The sequence below is a fragment of the Haplochromis burtoni genome, unplaced genomic scaffold (assembly GCF_018398535.1).
Source record: "Haplochromis burtoni strain Fernald_Lab_line unplaced genomic scaffold, NCSU_Asbu1 Contig_217, whole genome shotgun sequence".
Classification (NCBI taxonomy): Eukaryota; Metazoa; Chordata; class Actinopteri; order Cichliformes; family Cichlidae; genus Haplochromis; species Haplochromis burtoni.
This window is the reverse complement of record NW_024582578.1, coordinates 570,948-597,450: the sequence shown is the minus strand read 5'-3', so window position 1 is coordinate 597,450 and position 26,503 is coordinate 570,948. Positions and strand designations below refer to the sequence as shown.

The following is a 26,503-nucleotide window of genomic DNA, read 5'->3' as shown; positions in this document are numbered from 1 at the left end:
GCTAAGAAGTGCAGTCAGATATGCAGCCAGAATTATGCCAGAAGTTTGCCGATGGCTACCAAAAGCATCTGGTCAAGGTGCAACTTGCTAAGGGACGTTTAACCAAACATTAGTGAGGGTGTTTGTATTTGAGCCTGTATATAACCTTTGACCCTGTGTGGATCAGAGAAAACCCAAAATAAATTCAGATTTATGGATCTAATTCTTGTATTTTAGCAGCAGTTCAAGAAAATCCTAAAAGCCCAAAGTTACCACGACATACATGCCCAGCTGTACTCTTCTAAACACGACTCTTGTTAAAATCCTATTATCTGCTGATTTCTGTATTGTGTGACTAAATTATTGCACTGGAAAGGGAAATGAGCAGAGGAGGTCCACCTTAAGACGATCATTTTGTTCAGTATTGTGTCTGAACGGTCGTCACCTAATCGCGCTTCCTGCTAAGCTAGGCCGAACGGCATTTCCCCATCTTTCAGCTGAAATCAGCCTGATGTTTCTCCTTCTGGCTTCCATATTCACCCTGCTTGCTGCTCCCATAATGCTCTACCTGACGTCTACAACGAATCAATCTGTTCAGCGGCGCCGTGCCTGTCCAAAAACGAAACCCAGCCGCCCAGACATCTCTGTCCACACCTGCTGCTGCTGCTGTCCTCTGCAGAGCGGCAGCTGCAGGTGAAAACAAAAGAGAAGTGACAACTCGAGTTAACCCGTCGCTGCTCGGTCACTGCCAGCACGCCGTCCTGTCACCTCGCGGAGTGCCGCTCTTCCTCTTCCCGTGATTCCTCTCCCTCCAAAACGTCCAGGAGGGAGAAACCTGCAGCTTTATTGAGTTTTCTTTTGAATAAATAAATATTTAAAGGGAGAGGATGAGGGAGGAGGGTGTTTGACGTCCTACTCTGGCTGCAAATCAGGCCATCAAAGGGGCCAGACAATGTGTGCTCGCTATTAGTATCAATTTACAAATAAACTGCTTTTTTGGTGACTGGATCTCCGATGTCAGATTTTGATAAATGGTTTCAATTTGGCAGCTGTTTTCGAGTGTCAGAGCCCATCTGACGCTCGCCGCCAGCCGCCGCTGCTCGCTGCCTCAGAGAATCTGCCTCAGTTAGCTCCTCGCAGCCGCTGCAGCCAGAATAATCTCCTCATACTAACCAGGACGCCTGATGGCTTCACGCCGTGCCTCTGTGTGAGCATACAAATGTCGTTCTGTGGGTGACACCAGCTGCCTGATTTCAATATTCTCGACTTTGTCTTAAAGGAGCATTTCTGCACTTTTAAATCCCTCTTCCTCACCGCCTGTCCCCAAAAAGCTCGCAGAGTTTAACAGACCCTGTTTCCACTTCCACGTAGAGATACAAATTTACCACCATAAACTTTAAATAAAGGCGTAAAAATTGGCTTAGTTTTTCCATTCTGCTGCCATTTTCAGGTCCAAACTCTTCTTCAAACAACAAACAAACAAACAAAGGCTGAGAGTTAAAAACAGTCCAAATTCTTCCAGCTAAAGTGGAATGATCACTGTGCTCGTTCTCACATAAGATGTAGGCTGTAATCGAGTTAGGAGGCTGCTGGAAGTTAGATAGCGAGCTTCCATTGTATATTTCTAAAAACTGAAACGTACATCTCTAAAAAAACTAAACAGCAGTGATGTTTGGACAGTTGGGGTAGCCGGGCTAGTTAACACTAGACAAACATCACACAGTGGTCAGTGGCTCATCTCCAGCCTTCTTGGACTCTACCAGAGCAGCTTTGCATGATTCAGACCTCAAAATAATCCATCTTTATGTGATACAACCCCTCATGTCTTCTGATTGGCTGTCCCACATAAACAGAAGGTTTGTGTGCCTGAGATGATCAGATAAACAGGATATCCCCGCCCTCAGTGACACCATACAGATCCAACACTTTAAACATGCGACTGCAGCGTTTCCAGCAGAATAAGACTTGTTTATGTCCACGTCAGATAAACTAAACTGAAAATGTTCAGAAGACCTTTTGATCTTCCTGAAACTGGACAAAGCTGCTTTAAAGTTTTAATGGAACAAAAGTTTTGTGTTCATTCTCTTTAATAAAGACACAATCTGATTGTACCTGATGCTTGTATTTCCTGTAGTAATGAGGCACATGTGGACCAGTTTGTTGCACAAAATAAAACCAGAGTTTGTACGCTTAAAGGAAAACTGAAAATTAATGTTTTGACATCTATGTTGACGTCCATCACAAATCACAAAGGAAACTAATCAAATCAAATGTTTCTTTTTTAGTTAAAGGCATCGAGCACGGAGCTTTGATTATACGAGACATTTTAAAAATGAAGTTTAGTTAAACTTTGTAATTCATGAAATGTTTTACACCTCCTCCACTTTTAGGTCCCAGAGTTAATTTACATAATTCTGATGTTTTTTTCTCTCCCTGGGCTTCTGAGAAGCCAAACATCGCCAAACCGATCACGCTTGACGACCATCCGCGCCCTCCTCCTCGCCAGTTGAGGGGAAACAAAACGCAGCGAGAGCAGCAGCAGCAGCAGCAGGATTTGCTCCCATAAACAGCTGTTTCCTGTTTGAAGGCTCGGGAACAATCTGCCCCGCTGGCAGCGAGGAGCGCCGCACCGTGCCAAGAGCGTACCGAGCAGAACCAACAAATCCAATCAGGCGACTCGAGTTCGGCCCTGTGCTGCATTAGAAGCCTTCAGCTCACAGCGCAGGTGGTCTACGGCGTCCATGGAGGGACAAAAAGCCACTTCAGTTTGAAATCAGCCCTTAATGTGGCCCTAAACCCGATTAAAGCGCCCAATTAGCAGCAGCCTTGAATGACAGGTGCATTATGGGTCATACCTACCAGACTTAAGCCAACCTCCTGGCCTTAAATCTGACCTTTGACCCACAGCAGCAAGTTAATGAGTTGTCTTTACTGACCTTAGGTAACCTCTCAGGGTCTCCGGGGTGGCGAGGGATGACCTTCTGTAGCCTCTGGAAGCCGTAGTCGATGGTGGGCTCGTTCAAGGCTGCGGGACAAACAGAAACAGAAGAGAGGGTTTATTTAATCCCACACGCGTCTGACAGGAACTCAGCTGATTGTTGCAGTTCTGCAGCTTTCATCTTCATCATCATCTTTGTGTGGTCATTTTACACTTTTTTGGTACTTCCATTTGTCTCTTTTTCAAAGGTTTATCTTTTGCCGTAGTTCCTGTAGTCCTTTTTCTTCTTTTTCTGTATTTTTGTCTCTTTGCATGGTAGTTTTACCTCTCATTGTTGTATTTGACACATTTTAACGTTGTATCTGTGTCACTGCATTGTCCTAGGTTTGTTTTGCGTGTTGTAGTTTTATTTTTTTTGCGGGACTTTCAGATCTTCTAACTGTGTCTTTGCATCATTCAGGAGTTTTTTATGTGTCCTGGTAGTTTTCCCTATTTTTCTAGCTGTCGCACCTCTTACTGTACTTTTACATCTTTTTTGAGTCTTTTGCTCTGGTCAGGATGGTCTTGTGCCTTTTTGTTGTAGTTTTGAATCTTCCTGCTGTCTCTTTGCATTATTTGCGTCTCTTTTTTTAACAACATATTTCAGCCTTTCCTTCTTCTGCGATTGTGCTGAAATCGAAGAAAATAAAAACACGTCCCCAACTCGTGAGATGTCATTTTAATGCAACATTGTCGAAATGTGCTCGTTTTTTGCACACGCGTGCAAAAGCCAGGTTTTTCTTGACTTCCTGTCATTTCCTGAAGTTTAAACTCAGCAGGGATCGTTTCACCTCCCTCTCCTCTGATCTCCTGTTGGTTCGTGTTAGCGGTGAGCGCTAACGGAGAGGGCGAGCGAGCGCCGTCAGCTGATCTCACTCTCTCTTATCTCGGCTGCTGTTTATCAAGTGCGAGACCTCACACTCCACCTCTCCTCCACGGCTAATTCAATCCAGCCTCCCCTCCACCGAGCCCTCTCTCTCTTTTCTTTTCTCCTCCACTCATTCACCTCCGCAAACAATCTGCCTTCCTCCTCCTCCTCCTCCTCCTCTCTCCATATGCACTGAGCAGAGCTGGAGAAACACCCGGAAATGAGTTCGGGGAGATACTTCTCCATAATCAAGCCCATTAATCATAAAAGGCTGTCAAATTTGACTTTGGGGACAATTTGTCAGCCGATCTTGCCCACTCCGCTTTTGTCACCGTTGGCTCTTGTATTCTGTAAGGATGATTGACACTCCAAATGCTGCTGAGTAGAATAGCTAGTTTGCGCTAATATGCATAACCGTGGCTTTCATGAATAAGAATAAGGCAGCTATACGGCGGCACAGAGGGGTCTCCTTCAAAGGGCCCCGCCGCCGTTTGTCGCCAGCGCTCCAAATAGATGTTATTACCATTATAACAATATTTGTTTTCTTTTCCCGGGAATGGGCGACCGCGAGCTGCTAAATCAAATTTGTCGGAGCCCGTTTCAAGCGGCGGCGGAGGAGAAAAAGGGCTTTCAGGCTGCAACTGGGGTGGGGATGATATCTGAAGGGTGACAGAGTGCTGAGGGACGTGGCCCTCGCCGCAGGGGCTGCCATGTTGGATTCCTCGCCTCTCCGCCTCCCTGAGAGGAAGCAGAGAGCAGCGCGGCCTGAATCTATTACCTCGGCCCGCCGCGAATGAAAGAGCGATTCATTGCAGGATCCCAAAGAGACTTTTTGGGTGGATGCGGAGCAGCAGAGGATGAATGGAGATAATGCACCGGGACGACACGAGCAGCAATCAGCGGTGAATCCCAAACTGGATTGCCTCCTGACGCTGCGTACATACATCCCAACTTATAAAACAAGTGAGAGGCACTATGGGAACTGCTGCAATAGAATAAAAAACCCATTTACACTCGGAGGGAGGGGGGGGGGGTCTGTGATGGTTAACTCGCCACCTCCATCAGAAGAGGAAGTATTCTCCTCTCTGACCTCCGAGCTGATCCGAGATGTTGAGAAATGATGCTGATGTGGTTCAATCGAAGGCGACATGTCTGCAGATAAACATCAAAAAAGCCGGAAACTTCCTCAGCGCCAAAAGTTCTTCGAGATCTCTGAGATCCAAGTCCCCGATCTGTGCTAAAAGTCTTGGAAAGAATCTGGGAACACGAGCCTCATATCTCTGTCCTGGTCCTCTCTCTCCTTAGTTTGGACACATTTTCTGTCTGCGAGTTGCTGGTTTGAAGATTTTCAGTTTTTTTCACTTTAGTTTTGCCTTCAAAGCAGAATTAAAGTTGCTTTATTCGTCTTGTTATGTGTTGGGATGACTTTAATGTGGCATTTTTTCACAAGCACTTGACAAAATTTTATTACTCAATGACAAAAATAAAATACAAAATATTGAAGTTTGGAAAACAAAATATTGTTTTAGGAACAAGCACATGGTTGAGAAGCCTGGTTTTATCTGTCAACCTCCTGCACATGGGCTCATCGCCAAACGTGTGGATGTTATCACTGTGATATCATCCAACATCAGCAGCTTTCCTGCCACAATGTTGTTTCTTCAGTGTAAGTAGTGACACTAATGCTAACAAGCTGCATCCACAGACACAAATACCTGACAATTAGTGCTCAGCAACAACCAAATAAAATCCTAGAATTCAGCAAAACCGGACCTCAGATTTCTTAGACGGTCTGTTAGTACAGTGACCTCACAGCAGCCCTTTTATTGGTCAGATGAGGTCATTAAAAATGATCCAAAAGGCTCTAACAAACACAAACACAGCCCAGAGGTCCAGTTCAGTTAGTCGAGGGGAAGCCTAGCTAACTGAACTGTAACCATACAACTGTAAGTCAAAGAGGCCACGCCTCTAACAATACAAACTTTGAGCCTGAATATAATTTAAACAGGTAAAAGGTTGTAAATGGGGAAATTAGAAATTCTTCTGGCCGTAAACGTGTTTACATGGGAGTCTATGAGGACTGAGTCCTGGAGCCTCCGGTGGACGTCAGAGGAACTGCACTTTGGTTGACGCTTGGTTCACACTTAAACTCTTGGACACCAACATTCAGCCACTGACAGATGTGGTTTATTTCTGAAGTTTAAAAACTGATGAGAAGTTTTATTCTGAAAGGTCTAAAGGAGCTGCTCTGGTTTGTAGAGTCCACACCGCTCTGGGCTCTGACGAGTACATTGAGTGTCTCAATAAGTCGAGTTGGTTTGATAAAACATCTGGATTCAGACGCCTCTCTCCAGAGATGTGACGGCGCTCTGAGGTTGCGATCGTTGCTGGAGGTGGAGACGACCACAGACGGAGAATGAAACAAAGACAGAAGTTTTAATGAACCTCTGATGGGGATCGACCCCCCTACAGGCATTAAGCCCATTACTTTGCCTTATTAAAATCTCGCTGCACTTTGACCCCAGCACCCCATTGGCTGCCTGCAGGGCCCCGTGCTCCTCCCAGCCAATCGATAAAGACCGCCTCCTTCCAAAGGAGCCAGTGTAATTGGAGAACGGCGGCTGGCAATGCGAACCCTGACCCTCCCCCCCCTCCCCCCACCCCACGCATTACACCGCCCATATGAAGACAGATTGCCTGATTTAGTGTAAACATATGCTGCAATTCCAGGCATCAGTGCCACTTTCTCCATCGTAATTTGTATTGATTTTTCTCTGCTCCTCTTTGTTCAGCGCGAGGAGGCCACGGCCGTCGCTTTCTCCTGCTGTCTGATGCTTTTTATAAATCAGAAAAGGAGCAGAGGAAGATAATTCAGAGGTGAGAGGAGGGCGGGAGAGACAGAGGCGAGCGAGAGGAGGGGATTTTTTATATATTTCATCAAGTATTTATCTCTCTCCCTCTCCCTCTCTCTCTCTTTGGATCCTTTTCTCTGCCCTCGCTGTGAAGGTGATCAAACGGTCGGCCGGCGTCCTGCTGAGCGGCACGCTCCGTTATTAGACCGCTAAGTGACTGAGGAGAGGAAGACAAGAGAAGAAGGGGGAGGCGGATCACATTTGAAACTAATTTCTTCACGGCATATCTGGAGTGTCGGAGAGGAGGAGGAGGATATTTTACGCACTTACAGGAGAGACGTTCACTTCCTGCTCAAACACCCAGCAACTACTGCTCGATTAATAATGTCTGAACAATCAAGACAGAAGCTTTAAAAAAAGAGTCAAATAAAAGCAGGAGACACATAAAATTTACAGAAGGTGATAAAAAGTAACAGGATGAGAAAGAAGGCTTTAAAACAGAGCGAAATGCTGCAGGATGAAAGTGAGGATGTAAAATGTATCCATGCTGGACCTCCATGGGTCTGAGGGCTCAGGCTTTTTAAAGTGACCACTAGTGCTTCATGAGACGGCTAAAAACTATACTGTGACACACACAGTCCCAGAACAAACAAAAACTGGGCAAAAACTTAAAGGTCAGACTTAAAATTCTGGAAATGAGTCTGAAAACTTTCAATCACTGCATCCCTAATTACACAGCTTTTATTGTGAAAGGGTGCAGCCACACTGAAGAGCGAATGAATCAAACGCGCTTGTTTTAAAGCTGGAGCCGCAGATCTGGATTCTTGTCTCGATGCTTCTCCTGCTGTCAAACTGACCACCTGGTGCTTCTCACCTGTCCGGCTTCGCCCTGACAGCGAGCTGAAGGGGAAGCTTCCTCTTCCTCTCCTCACTCTGGGATCATTCGCCGCTTCTGGCTGCAGATGGCGGCTGATCACAGATCAGAGGATCAGAGCTCTGGGAGGGAGGACGGCGGATTACTGGAACATCTCAGCAGGCTCATTACCCCGCTCGCTTCGGCTCCCACAATCCAGCAGGGCGCCGTGCTTCAGAGGAGAGCCCGCCTCTGTTTACATCCTCCTCCTCACTACTGTTTACATTTATCTTTCATTTGCTGCTCCTCGCCCTGAATCTGCTTTTCCACGCCGCTGGTTTGTATATATTTACCAGCCGGAGATGAAATCCGCACTTTAGGGTCTCTGCTCACCTTTACTGTTTTTGTTTTGGCGTTCACGGCCTCGTCGCAGGCGCTCTCGTGTCCCCGATGAGCCGGCAGACTTCAGTGCTGCGTGGTTTCCTCCTGTATTACTCTCATCATTTCAAATAGGCGCCGCTCATCCGTCCCACAGTAACGTGTGCTGCAATTTCCCATCTCCCCCGGCCGCATGATTGATGCAGGTCAGCGCGGCGTTTGGCCTCATGGCCCGCCGATCGCAACTGCTGATGATTCCTCGCCTCCTTCAGTGTGTGTGTGTGTGTGTGTGTGTGTGTGACAGATGCACGACATGCCGAGCCTTAAGTGGACGCGCTGATTTGTTTTTCTGCTTGTCAAGTGGCCAACCAGCATCAGCTGGGGTGGGGGGCATGCTGACAGGCTGCCATAACACCCCGAAAGCATCTTTTCAGCGGATTATTGATCTGCTCCGACTTTCAATTCATCACTCAGTCATCGCAGAGAGCAGGGGCGACGAGGCAGGTCTGTAAATGACAGCGAGCGTAAAGTTTCCTCTGCAGCTTGTTTGTTTTACATGGATGTGCGCACTGGTGTGACAAGGAGGGCGGTCCTGTGGGGACATGTCTGCACGTGTTTAAGTAAAACAAGCAGAAAATGGAAAGAGAGATAAAAATGAGCAAAAACAGATCAAACGTATGAACTCTGAGTCTATCTGCACTTTGGGGACTACTTTCAGTGGCGGATGATTCCGTGTTGCAGAGGATTTTGGCGTCAGTGTTGGTTTGATGTTGAAATGTTTTTCTTTCATTCTTTACGCAATGAAGACGCGATCTTCTGATGAAGATCAGAGTCGGCCCTCCCGAACCCGCCAGGTGTCTTCAGGTATCTTCAGGTACCGTCGTCTCGTCTCTATAACCCACATGAGCGCCCACTCCCTTCTGCTTCCTCCTCCGAGAGCCGTCGCTGACGCAACAGCCCCTGTGATTAGAGCGAACATCCGCCCCGACGCCGCGTGTTAATCAGCGAATAATTACCTCGCCGTGATTAGAGCTGGCCGAGCAGAGTGCCTCAAAGAAATAGGCCCCCCACCTGAGAAGTTATTATTTTCTGGAGTGGCCGCCGAAAATGCCCCCGCAGAAATGGCTAATTACCCGACATTAGTTCCACAAGTCCCCATTCCCAAAGTGGAGCTCTTTGATATATGAAATGTGGTGCGTCTCTGCTGAGAGTCGAGGAATTCCCGCGGCGGAGAGCACACTTCTGCCGTCTATTAAAAGACGACACGAGAGGCGAGATCAAAGGCGGGGACGCGACAGCGCTCGTGTTGTTTCATTGCTGTCGTGTGATCGCCGCTAAGTGACTGAGACGCGCCTCCTGACGCGTCACATCCCGACTCTGTAACACAAACTCGCTGATCACTTTATTAGGAACACTCAAACCATAAATTCTGCCTTTATGAAGCATCTAAAGTTTAAACATCTGGCCGAGGTAAAGCAGGACGACGGGTTTCCTCTGGTGTTTTGTAGTATTGAAGAATAAAAACACATAAAAAAACCACTCTGTTTATATTTAAATCACTAAAAGATGAAAGATCGTTTTAACCCTGTGAGAAACCATCAGCGACAATCCCAGCAGCTCCTGACCCTGCGTTTTAGCTGTTTGTCTTTAAAAGTTGATTTGTTTGGTTCCCTGATTGGGAAAACTTTGGGGAACAATTTAAAAAATAAACATTTTGATGGTTCAGGTTCTCGTCCTTGCAGGTAAGACTTCGGCCGTATGCGGTTATTTTTAGAGAAAACAGAATTTTTCCGAGATGAAGAAAGTGCTGAACTTCACTGAATGAAGCCTCGACAGTTGGTGCTGTTCAAACGTGCCGGGGATGCACCGCGTGACCATGCAGGCGTCGAGTCCTCAGCACAGAAAACAAGACAAGACACGGGGAAAGAACACGAAGAGAACAAATTTTGTCGACCGGAACCCAAACTATCATAAAAAATCTGTAGTTTTGGAGTTTAACTACTTAGATATCGATAAAAACTTGCCTGCATGCACTCTTAAATGTGTATTTTTCCTGACTGTGAAGCACCTGCAAGGGTGTGTTTTTCTTCTCCTGCGGGGAGCGTAAAGTGCTTTTAATAATTCTGAGAGGACCTGCAGACAAAGGGCTGAAAAACCTTCACAGTGAATAATCTGCTGAACATCTGTCCAACATCAGGCCGCGAGTTCTTCATCTTAAAGATTTTAATTAGATAATCAAGTTTCTATTAATGAGACTGTACATGACACACACACACGACGGTCAGTTAATTCATGTTCCAGTAACTTTTGTCACTTCATACACTCTGTGAGGGCGCGGCGTTGGCGGCGGCCGGGGCCGGAGCTGCCTGTCAATCACTGTTTAAAGTTCATGAAATTTCTATGAGCATCGATTGCAGCAGAGGCGGGTGTAGGAGGTGGAGGAGGGTGTTAATGACTCCACTGACTGATGCAAGCGCCTCACTTTTAATCCGCCTCCTCGCCTCGCCCTCTGTGCTGCAAACAGGTCTGACGCTTGTGAAGAAGAAATAACGCCGCCGCAGGTCCGACTGTGCTTAAATCACAGGTAACATCTGAAGCACGTCTCCTTAAACATCTGCTGGAGTTATTCTGGGCGCCGCACAGATGTGAGCTTTCAACACAAAATGAAGATGATGTTTAATCGAGATTTAGACGTCACTAAAACAAAAACACAAGAACTGACGGTTTTTAAATAAATCTACAGCTGAGTCACAAACCTGAACGGCCAATCACGTCTGGCATTCACTCTGAACGAGCTTCACTGGGGCACTTAGAGCAACACGTTTTTTACCCAGGAATTTGCTCCTCATGCCGTGCGCTAATGGCTCCGACCAGCCAAAATCTTAATTTCAATTCACAGAAATTTCCTTAATAGATCAACAAACGACCAACAAAGTGCCTTATATTATAAGGTAAAGACCCTGGAGAGACAACTGCAGAGAGATTCCACGATCCCCCGTGAGCAGCACTTGGCGATGGCGGGAAGGAAGAACTCCCATAAAACAGGAAAGACCTCTATCAGAACCAGGATCAGAGCGGGGGAGTGATCTGTGCTTTCTGCCAGGTGTTTGTGTCAGAGTTATTCTAAAACTGACTCCAGGTTTAAACGCTGGTCTGAGCTGCAGTAAAGCAGCTGCAGGCTCGTTAGCTGTGTTGTTTCTGGAGAGAGCAAATCCTGAACTTATAACCAAACTGTGGCCTCATGATTAGTACGTCTGGCCCTTAGTCTGTTCAACTCAACATGAAACAAACCCACAAACTACGAAACTAAAGCGCACTGAATCCCTCCTCCTGTAAACCAGCATTTTGTCTTTGCGAATTGTTGCTGTCGGGGCCAGAGAGGGTTAAATAGAATAAAAAGACGAGGCTGAAGTGACGTTTCGGTGGTTCAGACGGAGGTTTTTCCAGCTGAATTATGAGTTCTGTCCTCACTGCGAGTCCTGCCATAAACGGCGTTTGCCTCGTCCTCTCTTTGTTTCCGTCAGCCGGTGTAAGCCGATCCCGAGCAGGCTACAGATAATTGCCTCCATGTGTTACTGCGACAGTAATTAAACAATAAAAATTCAGAAGTCAATTAGCGAACGGTGCCTCAGACGTGTCGACAGGAGAGGGGGGAACAGCGAAAACAGAGGGAGCGCCTCCTCCTCCTCTCCTCCAGCTGAGGTCGGAGGTGTAACGCCGGGCTCTTGGTTACACGTTCGCAGACCTTCAGCGAACCCTCTGGAAGAATCTGCTAATGTTTTCCATGTGTGCCGAGGAGGAGGAGGAGGAGGAAGAACAGAACTTACAAAGTGCTTCATTGTACTTTGAGAGAGGAGCTCAGAGTGAGGAAGTTGCATTTGAGTTCAGACTTACTATTAATGAACCAGGTCTGCATCACACGAGGGCATACAGGTTCACTGATTGGTCTGTTCTAGTGATGTCATCCCAAATGATCAGGTGGTTAAATTAAGCTCAGTTTGGGCAACGCTACAGCTCCTTCGTTTATTTAATGAACGCAGCAACATAAACAACGTCAAACATCTTCAAGATCATCATGTTTAGACCTGGAATAGTCAGACCTGTAAAACACTCGGAGTATCACTCAGGCTGCCTATGTAGGCTTGACCTCTGACCTCTGACTTTTCCATGAAGAGGAGAAGTAAGATGGAGAACAAACAGGATAAACTGAGATTCGTCAGCTGTCACTGAGCACTGGGAGAGCGTGAGGACGGCGGCACAAAATCAGCAGAAGTTTGACCTTTGCATCCACAGAAAAACACTGAATCCTTTAGTTATTCCAGTAAAACAATTATCCAAGTGAGTGGAGTGGATTTTATTTGCAGAGCTGCTTAATCTCAGGGCCGGTCCCAGAGGGATCCCAACGCCCACACCGGAAAACCACCAACAAAAAAAACACGGAGCGGAGAGGGGACGAGTGGAGGGTGCATCCCAGTAACTGAAAAACCACCACCGTGAGGATTATCGCGTAACATCAGTGCAGTACGTTTCCCTGCAGGAGACAAGGGACCGGCTACCTCTGAGGTATTTTGTTCTGAAGCAGCATTTAAAACCAGAGCTGGGAGCTACATTTGCTACAGTGCTCCAGCTCGGAGGTGGAAACAAGAAACTTCACCTCAGAAACAGATCTGAAATCATTAAAAGCCCCAAAGTGCAGAGACACTAAACCACCCGTTCTCTAAAAGGAGAGAAAAACTACAACACGCCATTTTAACAAAAACAAAAAAACCTTGTGCATAGTACCTGTTTAAGCAAGTCCGGCTGCGCTTAAATCACATGTAACATCTCAAACACGTGAATGAGGAAAACAAAAAGTTAGAAACTGCAGGAAATGTCAGAAGAAATCCAGAAAGATTCATTTTCTATGAAACAGAAACTGCAGAACAAATCCGGGGCACTCCAGAAAAAACAACCTCCTTAAACATGGAAAAAAACTGAATATCAGATCAGGAATCATCCTTAGATCTGCCAAAACATCTAGACCAGACCTGGAATATCAAAGGTGATCTGAAGCTGGAATAACAGGTTTGGAACATCTGGTCTGGAACTGGCAGCTGAAAAATTGAGACCTGGATTTGAGTTTTTCTCAACTAAGTTTGTCATTACTTCGAATAACACACTGCGAGTTTTAAGCAGATAGTTCTACCAGTCTGTGTGGAAGTAAGTCTGACCTCTGACCTTCAGTTTTCCACAGAGGGGGCAGGAGAGGACAGGGATGAGCTGCTGCAGAAGCATAAAAACTACAAACCTGTAGAACCAGAATATTAAAAAATAAAACCCAGAAAAACGGAGAAGACTAAAAATGCAGTATAAATAACAATTACTGTATAAATCATGAAATATTCACACGTATATATAAACATCCAGAAACCAGCACATTACCCATGAAACCCACAGACACTGATTTCTGCACCACAGCAGCAGAAATAACAAGAAAAAAGAACCAGTACGAAATAATTTGGCTCATTAGAGTTAAATCTCTACAAGAAAGAACAAAACCAAAAATCTGAGTAAGTAAAATGCTCCACAGGGTGAAGCAGAGAAAACAGCCAATAAAGGATAAACACACGCTCAGTAAAACTCAAACAGCTCCATAAAAGTAGAACAGAACAGCCGAGAGAGGATGTGCTCAGTTTGGAGAAGCTGCTGTAATAATGCGGACACTGAGTGCTTCGATGCAATGCTGACGTGTCCACATACTTTTGGAGTGTACACAGCTGAGCAGCTGCAGTTCCCAGGTGTACAGAAAAGGGGTGGGGGGTGTCAGGCATGTTGAAGCCTGCCTGATGATGATGATGATGATGATGATACTGGTGCTGGGTGTCCTCCAGTTTGCCTCCAGTTCGTGGCCTCCCTGCTCACACTGGGCACAGACTTTTGTTCCTGGAGGAGGAACTACATCAATAATCTGCTGCAAACATGATCTCCATATCAGGAATCAATATTTTTCCTTCTGTCTGCTTTTTAAAACCCGGGATCACATCTTTCTCCTCCTCTTACTCCTCTTTCTCCTCCACCCGTCCTCCTCTCCCTCCTTGTCCTCCCCCCTGGATCTGACTTCATCACCTTAGTTTGCAACACCTCCCTCCTTTTCTCTCTTCTCCCCCTTCATCTGACTTCATCATCTCAGTTTCTCTCTCCCTGTCTTCCTCCTCCTCCTCCACCCTTCTCTCTCCAGGGCTGCAGATCCCCAGGTGCAGCTGTAGGAGGAGGGGGAGGAGGGAGGCGCAGTGGGGATGGAGGGGTTGAAATTAATGAGGGGAGCCTGGAGGTATTGACTTTCCTGGGAAAACACAGCTCTCTAAAAATCAGTGGACGAGTGCCGCAATAACTCAGCACCCATCGATCCCACAGCTCCGCTCCCCTCCCGCGCCTCCCCCGAGCCTCCCCCCCGCAGGCTGCATTGATCCGTGCATTACAAGCACAGAGGAGGTGTGGACCCGGCAGCACCAGCGACTCAACACCCACAGCCGAGTGGAGGGAGATACCGGGAACACCAGAAACCACAGGCCTGCAGGAAAACTACACAGTACTGCAGGAGTACTACAGCTACCATGCCAGAGCACTACAGGAGTACTACAGCTTCACTGCAGGATACAGATCCAGCAAGTATACTACACAGTACTAGAGAAGTGCTCATTAGAATCACAGAATACTACAAAAATACAGTGTACACAGTAAATACTACACAAAATACTACAGATACTGCGAACCTGAAAAAGCTGGAGATCCAATAAAACTACAAAAACATTAAACTGCAAAAGTAAAAGAAGTGAAAAAAAAAAACTACTAAGAACCAGTTCTTAAAGAAAATACTACAAAAACAAAACTACAAAACCCCCAGAAGTATCAGAAAACTACAAAAATCTAAATCTGGAAAATAAAAAATAAACAAAACTGGCAAGAAATATTTAAATTTACTGATTGTGTGTTTCTTTTTAATTTCCCAGTTTACATTAAAACAGTTTAAAGTAAAAATGGATTTATCATCGACACTAAACGCAAATAAAATAAAAAATAAACGTTAAATGTGGCACAATGAGTCAGGTGATTTGTGTATCTCAGTGGTAATCTGCTTGCAGTGCAGATGATTAGTGAGGAAGACAAGGAGGAGGAGGAACCTTTTCAGCTCTCAGGCTTTTTGTCATTCCGCTCAGCTTTCTTGCCTTTGGCCAGTTTTTCCGAGCGAAGCCGCGGGATCAAATCCTGAAGCCGCTCAAAGCTGCAGAGAGGAAGGAAGACGGGAAATCTGGGAAACACTCGGATCCCACTGCTCGTCACTCCACCTTCAGCTCAGAGGCAGCAGGAGAGGCAGAGCAGCCGGGGGATGAAACGAGGGAATACTAACGGGAATGTTCACAGAAGAGCTGCTCTCTGATTGGCTGGCAGAGACCCATCTCCCCGTTTAGGGTGTATAAATGTGCAGGTACGCACACTGAACTTCAACCTAACCACTGGAGAGAATCCTGAAAACCCCAACAACTTCCTCAAGGACACCTCCAACCTATTTAAAAACCCTGGAACTTGCTCAAGGGACCTTTACAACTTCCTCAAGGACCACCAACTAAATAATTAAGAAGTTCTTTAATAACCCCTGGAATCTCATTAAATAGTCTTGGCCTGCTTGAGGAACATTGGAAACTCCTCAAGGTCCCTTCAACCACCTTAATAACAATTAGGAGCACTGGAACTTCTCCAAGGACCGCTGAAATCAGCTTAAGACTGCTTACTGATACCTACGACCTCCTTACAAAATCTAGATCCTTCAAGTCCCTTTAACCTCCTTAAAGACCACTGAAACCTGACCAAGGTGTCCTGGAGCATCTCCAACTGCTGGAACAGTTTTCAGACTCTGTAAAGGATGCCTAAAATCTTTTTAAACCCCATTTGTACACTCTCAAGGAACTTGTGCAACTTCCTCAAGGACTACAGACTACAGCCTTTAAAGGCTTTAGCACAACTAGACGAAATCCTGGAACCTATCTAAGATGCCTACAACTTCCTTAAAAAGGCTAGATCTGCTCAGAAACCACTGGAAACTCATCTAGGTTCACTTCACCAGTTTGAACCCGAGAAACTCAAAGACACCTGAGACCTCGCTGCAGCCTCCTGCAGACCCCAAAGGTCCTTAAAAAGTCTCCAGGTATTCCTATGAAAACAGTAGGAGCCTTGAAGGGTTTCCAGGGGGGTTTGATGGGCTTTGTTGTGTGTGGGCTCGTCAAGGAAGTGACATCAGCAGGCTGCTTTCTCTTCATTTACCTGCCGCTCACCTGCTCGGTATCTAAAACTCAGCTCATTTTACATTCATGAACACAACACGCTGTTGGCACACTGAGCGTGCACTGAAGCGCACACTCCTGCTCCTGCGTCTCTGAACGTGTCATGTGTAAATCAGATGAAGCGGCGATGAGCGTGCACAATGCGGCCGTCTCCCTGGCACGAGTAGCGGCGGGTAGGAGAAACTGAGCGGCGTTATGATGCGGCCACCTGTCGGGTTCAGCCTCGCGATGCCTTCGGGGACGCTCAGTTTTGTTTTTCACCCGTCAATCAAGCTGGAGTCAGATGTTCCCGTTTCTTGGTTGGGATTGTGGAGGCTGGATTAAAGGAGCAGACCAGAGTTTTTACAGACCGCTGTGCGTTTTTTCATTGGCAGCAGAACGACTCGTTCAGCTCATTAAACTACATCCTCACCAGCCAATGCGTGCGAACATTGCATGACAGCGAAGCAGTATCTGATTCTCAGTCTAATGAACGTCATTCCCAGCGATCAATTCGTTATTTTTTCCATAAAATACACGCTGTATACATCCCAATAACCAATTAAATGTCTTCAAATTTCAATTACAGCTCAACCAAACTCCAAAAACCCAGAAAAAAATCTAATTATGACATCGAAGAAGAGAAAAGCAGGAAATATGCACATAATGCATAAATGCCTTCAACCTCTAGCCTTTTTATATACTTTGCTGTTGTTTTTCAGGTAACTCTGGGGACTTTTTTCAACTCTTCAGCTCATCTGATTATGTAAAACACTTGAAGCTGATGTAAGAAAAGCTGGTGTGGCTGTTCTGTGAGCTCCTTCAGGCCTCCTCCAGCGTGTTTCTGAGGTGGAGAACATCCTCTAATGGACTCTGAGATAACAACAGGCTCTATTCACTGCACACCTCCACATAAAAGCAACGTGCCGCTCTTGTCAGTCGTATCTGTAAATGGGATCGCAGATTAGCATTGCAAAAGGAGGCGGCGGCCAGAGCGTCCATTGTGAGCGTGGCCCTGCCGTCGGAGGAGGCGGCACCCCCAACAAAGCCGAGTGCGAGAGGAAGGAGGTGGCGATAAACTGGTGTTAAACAGAAAACTCCAACACGCTTGCCTCTTTCACAACCCGACGCAGTGACATTTACTTATCGGGCTAAACAGCCTTCGAGCTGACCTTTCTGCTGCTTTGAATGACATCTGGATATTCTGACGGAATAATCGGCGACAGTGGAAGCACTGATCTGAGAGTCAGATATCGAGTCTTCGGACGTTTGACTGCTGACGGCTGACAAAGAGGCTGAAGGGCGCGCGGAGGAGGAGCAGAGCAGGGAGTCGTTCGGGGAAAATGTTTACCTTGCTGTCAGGACGTGGAAAAGTGTTTACAGTGACTCCTCCATGGTGAGGATCACCCCTCGAGTCTCAAGATCTGAAACCTTAAATCGCAGGTATTAACCAGTATAAACCAGCATAAACCAGTAGAACTGAGAAGGAAAGTTTGTTCACACTGAAATATGAGCGACGAGCCCAAACTTTGTAGATGTTATATAGACGTTTTATTTTGGGTGAAAGCACCACTCGGTTTCAGCCTCATCACATGACGATTTAGATCTCAGTAATGGATGGATTTATTCTCCTTTTACAGATTTAATGGTGGTGAATTTGAACTGACGGTACTTTACTATCAAACCGTTGGATAACGATTTAAAACCTCTCTGAGGACTTCAGTGTTTAGAAATCTCCGCTTGACGACGGGGTTTGGTTTGAAAGCTTACCGGTGTACACAAAGCGTCCCGGAGCTCCTTTGCAGAACTGTTTGGACTTGTAGGACAGCGTGACCTCCACGACCCCTGGGATGTGGCGAGGGGGGGTCTGCACCCGGATGGCGTGAGGGGTGATCAGCTGAGTCAAGAGAGAAACAAAAACAGGACAAAATGTTCAAGCTGCGGTCTTTAAACCAGACAGGAATCATGAGAAAAACTTTCAAATAATCAGGACGACTTTGAAACTCACGAAACAAAAAAACTGTCATCTTCTTCTAAGCCTGAGCAGTTTCCAAATATAAAAAAATAACACAACACAAGTTTAAAAACTCAAAGAAGACGGTAAGAAGTCGTTAAAAGATCGATAAACAAGTTTATTTGTCCCTGTGGGGAAAGTCAGCAGACGTTTTTATACCCACACAAAAACAATCACATCAACATAAATCACACCATAAACAGAGACCTTCACCCTCCTCACATGTTAGGGATGATTAAGTGAGCCGCCTGAACCTGCTCGAGTTCAAACGTTTGATGGCTCGAGGCGTAAAAGACAGTCTGGACCCGTTTTTTGTGAGTAAGGGGGACAGTAGCCTCGTGCACTTTTTAGTGACTCCATACGTGGTCTGTCAGTACTCTGTAAGCTTGACGGCGCAAGGTCGGACAGCAAGACACGACAGTAAATGTCATCACAGCAAACACAGGAAGTTAGTGGGTGGTTAGTGCGTTTACAGAGTAACGTTTTATTTTTAGCAAACTTTAAAGAAATCTTAAAAGCGCTGCAAATTTGTGATTATCTCGCTGAGCTAAACAAGTCCAAGCTTTTATTTCCCACAGAGAATATTTTCTACAATAAACACAAACTCTGGAAAAATCCCACCAGCGTTTTTTTTTTTCAGAGGGAACCGCGTAATGTTAGGCTTCAGGCAAAAAGGAATCTAATGAAGGCCTTTAACTTTTCAGGGATATTCAGATGTTTTCTCACTGACCTGCAAAGTAAATTTTCCCTTTTTTTTAACCAAATCTCAGTCAAAGATGCGTCTTCAGCAGGTTTTTGCTGGGATGGAATTTTGCAACATATGACAGGAAATCCTCCAAAAAAGCTAATTTTCTGAGCCCCACATGTTAGAGAGTTTTTACTCAAACTACAGTAAAAATGATGGTTTTACATGTTTTTAATTTGCCCTCAGCCTGTGTCTGCAAATCCATCTCTGCATCACAAACTTCTGCTTTTCTTCTTTGGAGGTTCGGCATCACGACCTTTGATCACACCCATCAGTTCTATCATCTGTATCGTCCTCAGATTTCTCCGCCTCTTCTACACGATAAATATTGAGTTTTACAAACAGCAGCGGATGTCTGGAACGAGAACGAGAGCAGCCGATTCTTCTTCCTGTTAAAACTTTCTGAGTAAGAACGCGCCGACCGCCTGACTGGGATCTGGGTCAGCATGCAGTCTGTGTTCAGAGGGATGCTGGGCTTTGGAGTCCGTCTGCTTGCCGCCACACGACGCTGATCAAAGTCAGGAGCTCCGTCGGCGTGTGGAGGTGCATCTTCCCTCCTTCCCCGCCAGGTGTTCTGCTCTTCTGGACTCGCTTCAATATTTCATGGTGCACCGTATGCGCAGCTCCTCCTGCAGCTCAGCTCGCACTGAATCTGCATATTTTTGGGGACACGCAGACCTGCTGCAGACACAGACGCAGGTGTTCCTAAGATACGAGCGTGTGTGTTTGTGTGTGTGTGTGAAAGATGAAGCTGGAGAACATGATGTACGGTTTGTGCAGTTGTTCTCGGAGCACAGGTTCTGCGCCAAAGTTATTTCTTCACTGCGATCAGCCTAAAAAATGTTAGAGTGCAAAACACGGGGCCTTAAACAACCCGGTAAAGCGTTTAACCTGTGATATCTGAATAAGAGTCGTCTCACCTCGCTCCAGACCAGCATCGTGCCAAAGACGACCTGCAGGCCGTCGAAGAAGTTGTCCCCGATGAGGATGACGGTGGCGCCGCCAGTCGTCCAGCCTTCGCTCGGACTGATGGCTTTGATGCAGGGAGTGGCTGCTTCGGAAACATACAAACACATGACAGCAGCATAAGTGACAGTTGGGGTCACACAGAGGTCAAGTAACAGACATCAGATCGTTTTAGAGAGCTCATTCAGCAAGGCTCTCCGAGACAACCTCCAGCCAACTGGTCACCAACCAGTCTGGTTCCAGGGCTGGAGGTCTGCAGGCCTGTGTGACATAATTCATCTAAAACCTGTTAAATTTTATCTGCCAGCTTAAACACTTTGGTTCAGACGTCCATCAAATGGTGTGAGTGTGTGTTCTTCCTGGAGAAATGCCCTTTGAAACGCGCTGCTTCCTGAAAATCAGGTCAGAATTCATCCTGCATCACATGCAGACCGATGTGAGAATCATACTTTCCGCGAGCAGGAAGAGAACGACGAGTCTGATATTTTTATCGTTATTTAGATGTTTCATCTGGGGAAGGTAATGAAAAAGGCAACAAATCTTTAACAACCCTGAAGCTGTGACATTTCTTACACCCACAGAGAGCTTTCAGTCAGATTCAGTGTGTTACTCCCCCCTCTAATACAAAATGCAAAATGATTGGTTTTTCCAACGCCACAGAGATCGATAAGGTTCTCCATATAAACAGTGTCTCCGTAATGACTAGACTGGTGTCCGGACTCGAGCCGAGTCGAGTCAGACAGGCGGACGGACGCAAAGCAAGCCGAGGCTCCGCAGCTTTACAACCTTTTCCCGGACCGAGAGCTGTTTTATTGGGAGGACGATCTGATATTCCAGTCAGAGCATGAACGAGTCTCTCATTGTTTATTATGTGATCTCATCTATAAAGCTGCATTCAAAGACTCGATTAAACATCCCAGTTACAATTTTCTCCATTATTATCAGCGCGGTAATGACTTTCTGCCAGCAGTTACTGGCAGCGTGAGCTCACTGAGAAAGCTCTGAGTGATTTAGATAAATCTCTTATTTTACATTTTGTTTCTACATCTGCATGAAGGCCCGACGCGAGCAGAGACATCAAGATTCTGCTGTCTTTACTGAAAACTGATAAATAAACCAACCTGTGGAAAAATTCGACATAAAACCAGCTTAAGGTGCCTCCAGATCTGACAGAGAAGCACAGAAACCACCTTAAAGGACGAACAGGTGAGGCATCTGTAATGGCTAAAACGCTAAAAACGCTGTTGGCAGGTTTAACACCACGTGTCGTATCTGACATGTACGTCATCACTGTGAGTTTTTTTTAAACCCTACATCTTGCTAAATGCTTTACTATGATACGACAAACAAATTGTGACAAATAAACTACACAAAAATGCCGAAATGAAACAAATTAAAAATCATGTAAGTAAACCCATATTTCTTTTATTTTTGTCAGAAGGCTGAATAAACACTCAGTTTACACTCAGGCTTTAAAGGGTCATAAGATCATTATTTACAAATTCACCCAATGCTGAACGATTTGATTTGATTTTAAGATGTTTTTAAAGAAGCTAAAGTGAAGGGACTCCAGAGACAAAGCTTTCGGTTTCCATCACTTAAATACTGATTATCAGGCTGGACTACACTGGATTTGAGTAATCCAGGTTGGAAGCAAACGTGTCTTTCTTAAAACAGACCAGCGCCTCCCTAAATCAGAAGGAAATGGTTCAGCTTCATCTCCAGGCAAATCTCTGGATGTGTCAAGTTTCTAAGCAGGAAGCTGAAAGACTGAACTGATATTTAAAGACGCTGCTTTGGGAACCACACTTCAGGATGCTTGTTGCCCTTCTAAGGCTGCAGCACTAACTTCTTCCAGATGAAAAGACTTGGCCTCCCCAGCCCCTGAAGCCACTGCAGAGGGCTGCGGCTGTTTGCTGCTCCGAGGACTCGATTGTCACCTCCTTATTAATTTCCCCCTTTTGTCACAGCAGTAAACAAACAGTCCAGCGGGTGTGAAGGGGGGGTTGTGCTGGAAAGGGAACGACGGGGGGTTCAAATCAAATGAACAGAACACAAAGACGAGGAGCCGGCGGTGGAAAGTTTTATCGAGGAGACGGGAGGCTGAGAGCTGGTGACAAAGGCGGGAGCAGATGTTGGGGCTTTTTATCGTCTCTGAAAACATCCCAGGCTGGATGAGATGAAAGGCCTCGAGCTTCCCTCCGTGGGCTGAGACACAGGACCGGCTGGTAAACAACGATCCCCTTTTGGCCCCTGCAGGACGCCGTACAGTACACGCAGCATCCTCAGTGCAAACACTTGTGCTCATGAATGTTTGACTGCTGATTTGATAAACTTTCCTAAATATCCCGAGGCACTTTCACAGGTGAGACACACAAGGATCCCAGCCTGCTGAAGGCGCTGACAGATTAGTGTCAAGAAGCGTTTGTTTTAGAGCTCTGGACGTGCCACGCGGTTGGAGACGGGCCTGCAGGACGGCACGCTCAGAAAAAGGGCAGATGCTTCTTCTTTGATCGAGTAGCCTTATCTCGACTGAAATGCCCCGAGTGTGATAAACACCACCCACCTGGTGCTGCAAGTAGGTTAAACCAAACGAGACAATTACATCACCGGCTTTTGGAAAAGTCTCAGACTTTTCCAAAGTCAGAGGAAACGGCAAAGGGAGGCATCTGAGGGGAGGACACGGTGGATGTCTGGTGCTGAATTGTTTCAGGACTCTGCTGTGTGTGCCTCAGAGGGGCGGTGTTTGGCTAAAAGTGCTGGGAGTTCATGCTGCTTTCTTGATGCCCTGTAAGATCCGCCTGCTTCCAAGTGGGTTAAAACAAGTGAAGGAACGCCATCTCTCCTGGAAACACCTCAAACTTTAACGCAAGTCAAGGGAAACTTCAGAGCGATGTGGTTTGGGAGGTGTCAGAGGACTTTTTACTGTTTAAGGAGGAAGAGCGGCGTAAGAACGCCGGCTTGTCGACTTTTCTGTCACCGACAGTCACCTGACACTTCCAGCGCCCCGTACGGTGAGCCCCACGAGTTTGGCGTTCAAAGTGAGTTTTAACAAGTGAAGGAGTTACACCATCTCTCCTGGCAAAGCCTCACATCTTTAACAGAGTCGAGGGAAACAGCAAAGTGAGGTAGTTTGATGTATGAGAGGAAACGCACTGGCTCACTGCTCTGAAAAAACCTCAGGCTTTCTGTTACCCAGACGAGTTGCCAAATGGGACAAGACAAAGTGCCTAAAGAGCTGTAGACGGTAACAGGAGGTTAATGTGGACCTGTTTAGGTTGACTTGTAGGACTGCAGGTAACCCCACCCACCTGCTGCTCCAAGGCCTAAAACTTTAACCAGGACGACGTTAAAAGAAAAACAGGTTTTTGATTTGTTCCAACTGACTCGTGTCAAAATGCTCTGACTGAATATAACAGGATGTGATTGGTGGGCTTCCTCGGTGAAATGAAATATCTTTTACTGATTCTGCCCAGAAAACCTGCTACAGCTTTGGTTAAGCCCCTCCCTCCTGGCACTCCAAGTAGGTCGAATCAAGCGAGAGCCTTATGTCATCGGGTTTTATTAGAGTGGGGACAGGGCAAAGTGGCGTTAAAGTTTACAACTTCAGAGGATATGTTGCCGCTGAGCTCCAGCTCTCAGAGTCGAGTTTCACTGTGTGAAGTTTATACGCAGATGATGCATTTTATTTGGTCGCCTTGGAAGGTGGAAGAACGGAGCGTTTGTTCGCCGTGCCCCGGAGGAACGCAACGTCCAGCAGGACACTGAGCCGGCAGAGAGTTTCATACAGGCCTGACGTTTCACTTAATAAACAACAACCAAATGTAAGCAGGAAGACCAGATTAACCTGTGAGCTGCTTATCCTCTCACCTTGTTCCAAAGAGCCAGAAACCTGCAGTCTGCTGGAGAAACCGATCCCAACCTCAGAGTTTTTTGTACTTTTTTAACAGCTGCGGTCTATTACTGACTAAACACAACTGCAGCTGAACCTTCTACACATCTTCTGATCGACATGACCGACAGAATGAGTCCTACGAGTCCTACAAACCTCTGACAAAAGCTTATGATTCTGTCTTTATTCTACCTCAACAAAAAAATCCAAACCAGAACTTTGCACCCTGCTCAATAATTTGATCTGTTTGAGTCACATCTTACCTTCAGAGGGGTCCAGTCGTCGGGCTCGGCGGCCATGTTTGGAGTTGTTGTGGACGAACATGTTGTCTGACACGGCCAGCACGTGACCATCCACGTTGACTGTAGTGGACACCACCACCTGTTGTGGACACAGCCCTCAGGGTTATTTCGGATTTTTAATTTTTCATGAAAGATAACTGCTTCCCTGCTGGACTTTTACCTGGAACCTCCTCATGTCTCTCGGGTTTCCTGCATTTTTCAAACAGTTCTGATTGCACTTGAGGAAGAACTTCAGGAAGAATCTGAAAGATGTGTAGACAAAACAGGAAAAAAGAGAGAAATACGATTAGTTTCATTTGAACTGCTGCTCAAAATGGACGAGAACCAGAACACAGGCACAGTTTGAGAATCAGAGGAAGCCGGGCTCAGTTAGACTCTGCAGGACGCTCATTTGCATCAGGAGGAGTTTTACCAGCGTCAGTCCAAATAAACTTATATGGCTACGTAAAATGTTAAACTGCATGCAGAAGCTAAAATCACACACATTTATTTAACAACCGCACAGATTTGCTACATCTTCCTGTGAAAGGCTGAGAGGACGGAGCCTGTCTCAGGGCTGAATGTGTTGCTGTTTCTTCGTGTCGGGTCACATATCGCCTCTTTATCTGAGCAGCAGATAAAATTACAATTCTGCAGCGGCGTCTTGATAAAGGCGGTCGACACTTCCTGCAGACTTATGGCGTCTCATTAGGGCCCGCCTTTTGATTTTCCTTCCTGTGCGCCCGATCTCTCGCTCGCCGCGCGTTGATTTACGGCGATTTTTACGGCAGCAGAGGAGTATTGATTGGAAATGGATATCAATGAGGATGGGCGGTAATAACCAGCAGCTTTGGAGGAGGACGGTGAAGGGAGGGGGAGGGGGGGTCAGAATGGATTGCCACCTTAATGCATTTCCCACTGCCTTGTAATCTGTGCACATCCATCTCTCGGACCATAAGCCCCTCCACCCCGTTCTCATGGTGCGCTTCCTTTTTAATTGCCACATTATCACAATAATAATCCGGGCAGTTAACAAGCGGCAAGGTCGCAGACAGACATGTCACATTAACCAGGGGATAACCTCGGCAGAATACCCACACCCCATCTTTTTCACCTCCTCCTCCTTATTCTGCTGCCTTAGCAAAGCATGCTGGGAGTGCATGAGGAGCTGTGGGGGTGCGGGAGTGGGGGCTGTGCGAGGTCGGCATCGATTTCCACCTTAATAAGACAGTAACAATATCTTTAAAAACACACAGCGGGCGCTCAGCCTGTTTCACTGTTCTGTGCAGTCTGACGGCGTTTTTATACTTCTAATCAAATTTGGACCAAAAACGTTGTTTAGCTGCTCGTTAATGATGGAACTAAGACATATTTGATACCTTTATCAGTGGATCTATGCTAGAGGCTGTTTGTACTCGCAGGACTTCCACCTTAACTCCTGATTCTCGATAATTACGTTTTTACACCGTAAACACTCTTAAACTCGACCCCTTTTCATTAAAATCTTTCATGTTTTTACAACTTAAAACGGCCGTTTCACCCAGAGGGGACTTCTTCCCCCTCATCCGGTTTATTTCAAAAGCTTTGTCCTTTTTTATTTACTTTATAACGACCCCCATTAGAGACATAGAAACTGAACAAGATCCAGAATCCGAGCGGAGACGAGCGCCGCGGCAGCTGCACCGTAACAGCTCGTAATGACATAAGATTCCAACATAAACTTTGATTACTGAAGCACACACTCTTTAACCATCACTCCTTTTACTCATTTCTACCTGTGTTCACAAACCCTGTAAAAACATGCCACACATTTATGCGCAACAAGTCAGATTTTTATAAATAAATGGGCTGTGTGCTCCTTTAAACATGCTTCAAATACTTTTAAAATTGAGGTGTTTCTCAAAGATATTTCAAAGCTTCGAGATTGGATTTAAAATCTGTTCACCATAGAGATATATAACATCCGTATGTTCCTCATATAAATTATTTGTGTCCCTAGATTTAACAGACAAATTATATTTCTGTAAGAAAGCAAAGGCCCGTTTCCTCTTGTTGTAAACACAGTTGTGCGCATGTTGCAGAAGGATTTCACACGGCTGCTTGCTGCCTGCACGCTGTCCTAAAGCAGTGTTTGGGTACTTGATCTTCATCAGGAAGTGGCTGCACTCCTGCAGCCAATCACATTCCTCAGATGCCATCCCAGGTCTGAACAGCAAATATCATTTAGGTGTAGATAATAAATAAAGTCAGAAATAAAAACACTTTACATGGAAACAATCAAATGTAATCCTCAAAATTTTGGAGTGAACTAAGCCTTTCAAAGAGACACAGCGAGGAGGCAGAGGGAGGCGGCGAGCTGTGTGTGTGTGTGTGTGTGTGTGTGTGTGTGTGTGTGTGTGTG

The 26,503-nt window shown here is 46.0% G+C and overlaps 1 protein-coding gene across 3 annotated transcripts in view; it reads right to left on the bottom strand.

Moving 5' to 3' along the window:
- The window catches only part of LOC102306338 (transcription factor COE3), a 143,703-nt gene that overhangs the window by 23,518 nt on the left and 93,682 nt on the right, over window positions 1-26,503 (bottom strand). For 2 of the 3 annotated variants that reach the window (XM_005937061.3, XM_005937063.3), the window contains exons 7-11: window positions 24,284-24,365; window positions 24,085-24,202; window positions 19,884-20,017; window positions 17,975-18,101; window positions 2,916-3,004 (exon numbers count right to left, since the gene is read on the bottom strand). In XM_005937061.3, coding sequence (XP_005937123.1) covers window positions 2,916-3,004; window positions 17,975-18,101; window positions 19,884-20,017; window positions 24,085-24,202; window positions 24,284-24,365 — 550 coding nt within the window. The remainder of the gene's footprint in view (window positions 1-2,915; window positions 3,005-17,974; window positions 18,102-19,883; window positions 20,018-24,084; window positions 24,203-24,283; window positions 24,366-26,503) is intronic. The other variant, XM_014338339.2, reaches the window with a different exon arrangement.